At 53.1% G+C, this 6,139-nt stretch overlaps 2 protein-coding genes across 2 annotated transcripts in view; both read right to left on the bottom strand.

Moving 5' to 3' along the window:
* Positions 1–4,351, bottom strand: part of TPP1 (tripeptidyl peptidase 1) — a 7,290-nt gene extending 2,939 nt beyond the window's left edge. The window contains exons 1-9 of the mRNA XM_006915653.3: positions 4,237–4,351; positions 4,050–4,121; positions 3,654–3,793; positions 1,914–2,064; positions 1,584–1,711; positions 1,257–1,435; positions 893–1,091; positions 555–743; positions 241–310 (exon numbers count right to left, since the gene is read on the bottom strand). Coding sequence (XP_006915715.1) covers positions 241–310; positions 555–743; positions 893–1,091; positions 1,257–1,435; positions 1,584–1,711; positions 1,914–2,064; positions 3,654–3,793; positions 4,050–4,121; positions 4,237–4,280 — 1,172 coding nt within the window. The 5' untranslated portion in view covers positions 4,281–4,351. The remainder of the gene's footprint in view (positions 1–240; positions 311–554; positions 744–892; positions 1,092–1,256; positions 1,436–1,583; positions 1,712–1,913; positions 2,065–3,653; positions 3,794–4,049; positions 4,122–4,236) is intronic.
* Positions 4,352–4,996: 645 nt separating this feature from the next.
* Positions 4,997–6,139, bottom strand: part of DCHS1 (dachsous cadherin-related 1) — a 19,894-nt gene continuing 18,751 nt past the window's right edge. The window contains 1 exon segment of the mRNA XM_025049454.1: positions 4,997–6,139. This exon segment is cut by the window's right edge and continues 21 nt beyond it. Within this exon segment, the coding sequence (XP_024905222.1) occupies positions 5,469–6,139 (671 nt within the window). The 3' untranslated portion in view covers positions 4,997–5,468.

The raw sequence follows: 6,139 nt of genomic DNA, 5'->3' as shown, positions 1-6,139 counted from the left end.
CAAAATCTTCCACTAAAATGCCTGGAGACTGAGGAAGAGCAACACTGGGAACTGTGTCCTACTCAGGAGACTTGGGGCCTGGGACCCAGAGGAAGAAGACGGGAATGCAGCAACCAGGGCAGACAAAGCTAAGGCTGAGCCATGGGAGCGCCTGGTGGGGGTCAAGGAAAAGGTTCCAGATCGTGAGGCCACAGATGAAAGGTTGGTGGTCACAGATAAGTGGTGGGGTGGGATGTTTACCTGGAGGCAGGGAAGCTGGGACGGAACTGGTATCTTCCAGAGGTAGACCAACACCCAGCCCCACTGTCACCTGGGATAGAGACCAAGTTTAGCTCTCAGATTAATTGGTTAGAGCCTGGTATGTAGGCTCGGATGTAAGAGAGGAAATGCAAGTGTTAGTCATTACTGCAAGTGGTCAGAGTTTAGAGGTCATGTCAGTGGTTTCAGTCAAGTTCAGATTATGAGTCAGAGATCAGGTTCAGGGGTCAGTATGGGGTAAAAGCTTCCAGATTGGGTGGATGGGTGGAGGGTCTAGGTTCACAGTAGGAGGTCACCTGAAGCAAAGAGCAGGGTAAGACCCCGAGCAGCAGCCTTCATGAACTCGGTGTTGACCCGCTGGATGTAGGTGCTGCTAAGAGAGTCCTCATCATCTCCGTAGCTCACAGTGTGCACAGGTGGCAGCGCTGACTCATTACTGAGCAGCAGGAGCCACTGCAGGAAGGGCTCCTGTGATTCATGACGGCCTGGGTTTTTTTGTGGGGAGCGGGGCACAAAAGGCAGTCATTTGGGGGATTGTTAGAACCTCCCTCTAGCTCACTGAATTCCCTTAGGAAAACAGAGATCAACACTCATCCCTACCCCTCTCCCCACCAATCAGTCCCCTTGGCAGTACCAGGGCTACTGTAGACCCAGGTGGAGATGTTGGCACCAGCACTCATCAGGTACTGCACATCTAGACTGGCCTCAATCCCAGCCCAGCCTTGGCCCTGTTGTCCGACCACACGGGCTACTGATTCCTGGTGTGCAAAGTTCCCACCAAAGAGGCGCATGAACTCAGCCAGGTCCGAGTCATGGAAATACTGCTCCAGGAACTAGAGAGGGAATCAGAGCACATATCATGGATCAGAGGATGGAGCCCCAGGGGTCAGGACAGGAGATACTGTCCCAGATCACAGGACAGTGAATAAGAGCAGGCCGCAAGCTGGTCAGGCTCCCTGAGGAGGCTGTGAGGACCCTGGGGCTCCTGCTTGGCTCACCTGGGCACAGGCTTGGCTGTTGTTGGTTGTGCCAGAGCCCACATCTTGTGCTGTCAGGTTGTATCGCTCACGGATCACGGATGGGGTCACTCCCAGGTGCAGGCCAATAGCCCCTGCCACCTGTGGCTCAGGGCGTTGTCTCAAGGATGATGTGGGGGGAAAGCGGTGCAGCCCCCCCACTGTGGGGAAAATCAGGTTTGAGGGTATCTTTTCGACTTCAATTCCCACTTTACTGAGACCCTACTTCCTGAACCTCTCCATGGCATCTAAACTTCTCCAGCCCCTGGCTCTCCCTGCCCCAATCCCACCAACCCCACTGGATGTTACCAAAGTCCACATGGGGGGCCAAGGCCTTCGGGAGCTGGTAGGGACGTGGAGACCTTACAACATGGGTCTTTGTAGGTCCCCCCACATAGCGATGAAACTCAGCCCCAGAGAGCAGCAGTTCTGCCTGTCTGGAGGTCAGAGATCAGAGAACAGAGGTCAGAAAGCATGGAATGGAGCAGAGGAGGCTGCCTGAGCATCACTGGGCAGTTAGCTGTCATCTCCCCATGCGTTAGCTCTCAGCTACAGCCCCCAGCAAGCTCTGAGCTCCCTCCAATTGGGGTGACTGATGGCATGATTGGTCCCCTCCATGGGGCAATCATTCCCTCTTACCGGACACTCATCCAGCAGGTCAGAAAATCCTGTGTGGTCACTGAGTGGCAGTTCCAGGCTCCAGCCGCCAAGAGCCATTTTTGGACCGTGCGGAGGGTGAGTGGTGATGGCCGGACCAGTTCAGCCACATCCTCCAGGGTCAGGTATTTTCCTGTAGGGATTCATAGAGGTTCCTGCCTTCATTCATTGCTTTTCCAAGTTGCCTTTTTTTGACTTCAACCAAGAGACAGTGGAATTTCCCAGGAAGCCTGGCGCAGGGTCTTGAGGGATGAGTAGGAACTTTCTAGCAAAAAGTTAGGCTGTTGCAGAAAAAGGTAGGCTGGTGCAGCTTATATTGGGGGGCCCAGAGGAGAAAAGGCCGGAGAGACTAGGAATGCCAGAGCCAGGAATATGGATTTATCCTAAAGGCTATTAGGTTACAAATGCTGCACCACAGCATGCACTGCCATGATCGTGAAAAACAGATGAGGCTCATAATTAAAACTGTCCATTTTATCTCCAATGAAAGTTTTCAAAATGTTTGGAGCCAATTATGAGATGACATCTAATTTAGCTCAAATTTTCATACTTGTTAATTTTAAGTTTAATATGATGGCAAATCACTGTTTTCCTGTTTGGAGCCACAAATACTAGTACTCGCCTCCTAGGTTCATCTGAGAGTGCTCCCTGCACATACACCACTCTTCTCCCCACCATGATGTTTTCCTGTTTGGAGCCACAAATACTAGTACTCGTCTCCTAGGTTCATCTGAGAGTGCTCCCTGCGAGAGTTTCAAGCAGGAGAAGGACACAATCCAGCTTGACCACTGAAGCAAAACATTGACTGTTTTGGAGCAGAGTAGGGAGGAGAGTGGGGAGTCGGGTAGAGGGGAAGAGACAAGGGTCTGGGCAGTAGCCAGGTGAGAGAATAAACAACTGGGTTGGTAGCAACAAGGGAGAAGTGGTGAGACGTGGACTACTCCGAAAGTTATTTCAGAGTTGGAACTGACAGTTTCAGTGTTTGAATGGAGAAGGAAATGAGAGTGGACTTGAGGGTGGGGGAGGAATTTGAGCCAATGAGCATCTAGGTGTACAGATGGTCCCTGAATTATGATTAACAATTTGTTGACTTTACAATGGTGCAAGACCAATATGCATTCCATAGAAACCATTCCTCAAATTCTGAATTTTTATCATTTCCTGGGCTAGCATGTGTGGTACAATTCTCTCTCCTGATGCTGGGTGGTGGCAGTGCGCCACAGCTCTCAGTCAGGCACACAGTCGTGAAAGTATAAACAACTGGTACTCCAGAGCAGCAGTCCCCAACCTTTAAGTCAAAAATTAAATCCATTTTTGACTTAATATTTTCAACTTATGATAGGTTTATCGGGATGTAACCCCCCTGTAAACAGAGAAGCATCTGTACTAGATGCTACATCCCTATTTGTCTGATAGCTGAATCCAGATCTGATTCATAAAGCTTGTGCTCTTAACTACATCCACTTTTAGGTTTCTAGCCTGACGAACCCAGGTGAAAAGTTTTGGAGGAAATATATGAGTTAGTTTGGGACAGTTTAGCTCCAGTTCACTTTTTTATTCAAAAATGCTTCAGTGAGAGCCACTGTCATTCATCTGCTCTATATCACCCCTTTGACAGGCACTGAGAGCACGACCCTGACGTGATAAGCACTGTTCCAGGCTCAGCCCAGCCCTGTGTCCCACCACTGCATCCCACATCCCCCACCCAGTCCCGACAAGCACCGTAGCGAGGAGAGCGGGGATCCGATACAGCCTGCACCAACTTGGACAGTCTTTCCAGGTTCTGCTGTCTCAGGGCAAAGGTGAGAATCAGCTCTTCCTCAGGGTCTGCTCGGCCCAAAGACGCCCAGCCTGGGGGCAGCCTGCAGGGTCAGGGGTCAGGAACACGGTCTTTGTTAGGGTGGCGATGGGAAATAGTAGTCATGGAAGGTTCAGGATTAGGTGCAATGACCTTGAGTAGGATCCCAGAAGCAGAAATGGCTCACAGCCTGGGAATCTGGGAATGAGACTATGGAAGGGGTACCAGGAGCTGGTAAGGGGGTGAAGGAGGCTAGGAGCAGGACAATGGGTGCAGGACAGAGCATGGGAAAGGAGGCAGTCAGTGTTAAATCAACTCACGTCCGCTGCTGGTCAGGCTCGGGGCTGTAACTGCATTTGCCTGCGACGATGAGGGCTAGGAGCCCTAGGAGGCTGCAGAGACGGCAGGTGGGTTTTAGGAGGAGCTGGATTGTCATTGTGTACCCACCCTCCAATATATACTCCCTCCAAAGTGATCCCCTTCTTCCAGGGCCTCCTAATTTCTCACCAGGCTGTGAGTCCCATTCCGCCTTTCCGATGATCCGCTGTCATGTGATGAATCACATGAGCCCTATAGTCTACCGCTACCAGCCTTCTGCCCAGAAACTAGACCGTGCTGGCTCCTCCCTCAAGTGGGCGGTCCTGGGTGCTGGGGAATGGGTGGAGCTGCCCCTCGGATTCTCCCTCTGGCTCCTTAAAGCACTGGGTTAAGCCCTGTGCTTCACCCCCTTGCTGGGGTTGTCCAGCCAGGACTTAACACAGCGTTTAGGAGGGCTTAAGAAAGGTGCCCCGGCGGCCCACAGACCCACTAACCCAGGTTCTTCCTAGCTATATGATATCAGGAAAGTCGCCTAGGCTCCCAGAGCCCAGTTTTCTTCATTTAGAATACAATGTTATATTAAAAGTAGTCTGTCTCATAGGGTTGTAGTGAATATTTACAGATACAGCAAGCAAATTGCTCAGCAGACAACCTGATGGCAATGTCTCAACAAATGTGAATTTCTATTATATGTGAATATATGGTGGCTCCAAGAAAAACACAATAAACGACTTAGCTACTCCTGTATCCACCCCTACCTCCTTGAAGACCCTCAGGCCTAGAGCTGGTCATCCCTAAGATCGCTCCCCACCCAACCAATCTCTCCCTTGGTCACTGTCTGCCTTCTTCCTGGCCTCCTGCCTGTGTTAGAGGGAAAGGTCGATTGCAGTGAGATGGCTCCCTGTGCCATTCCTACCCTGCCATCCCTCTGGTCCCCACAGAACAAAGCCAGACGCTGGATACAAACTGCAGTTTATTAAGGCTCCAGAGTGAGAATTGGCACTTGGTTCTGGGCAGGGGCAGGGGTGTCAATGGAACCCAAAGGAGCTGGGCCCAAATAGGTTTGAGGACTTTCCCCATCCCTCCTACCCCCCCAATAAATAAAGTCTCAGCTCCATCTCAGGATGCTGGTGCAGGGCAGGAAGCCCTCACTGAAGAGAACCCAGGGCTCCTGCCTCCTTCATACTTCTCCCCACATTGGACCCGGCCACAGGTCAGTGCCCCACAGGGCCTCTGTAGTGCTGGTACTCTGACAGGGCTGGGGTGAGATGTAGGACCTGCCCCCACTGGAGGAGTTTGGGATAGGGAGCTGGTCTCCCCTGTGGCCAACTATGGTCCGAGGCTGCCCAGGGCAGGCTCAGATAAGGCCTGCATTGGGGACACTGTACGTGTCCCAGGTCGGGGCCCAGCCTGGACCACAGCTAGATGTGCAGCTCCGTGTCATCCGGTGGCTCCAGGCTGGACTCTGCGCTGAGTGCTGAGGCTGAGGGGCCCTGGGCCACCCCAAATGGCGAGACAACGGGTGAGCGAGCAGCCAGAGGAGACAGTGAGGGTGAGAAGCTGGGGGACATGGCAGCTGAGGACAAGGAGCCTTCATGGCTGATGGGGGAGCGGTGAGAGGTCGGTGGGAAGATGGCCCGGGTTGCAGCCGTGTTGGCTGGCTTAGGGGGCACAGACTTGGCTCCTGGGTGGGCCACGGCAGTGATGAGGGGTGGTGGGTCAATACGAGGAGCTGGGGGACATGGCCGAGCTTCATCCTTGAGCCGGGCGATCTCTGTGAAGACACTGGCCAGTGGCTGGAACTGAGGGCACCAGCTCAGCAGGTAGTCCCAGTTATAACTGCCACGGAGCTCTTCCTCACCAGCTACAATGGCCGTCAGTGCACCTGCTACGCATGGCTTGCCATCTGCTGGGAAACCATAGTCCCCAGTGGGTGCAGGGCTCAGACCACAGCCCCCCAGGAAGGCTGTGGCAGTGGCTGGGGGGCCCTCTTCTCGGTACAGAGTGGCTCCTGCACCCGGTAGCAGTAGCCCTGCCTTGCGGCCCTTATACCAGGTGTCAGGGGCAGGTGGCTCACAGGATGTGTCACTCA

Source organism: Pteropus alecto, unplaced genomic scaffold (genome assembly GCF_000325575.1).
Source record: "Pteropus alecto unplaced genomic scaffold, ASM32557v1 scaffold395, whole genome shotgun sequence".
Classification (NCBI taxonomy): domain Eukaryota; kingdom Metazoa; phylum Chordata; class Mammalia; order Chiroptera; family Pteropodidae; genus Pteropus; species Pteropus alecto.
This window is presented reverse-complemented; position numbering and strand designations above follow the sequence as displayed.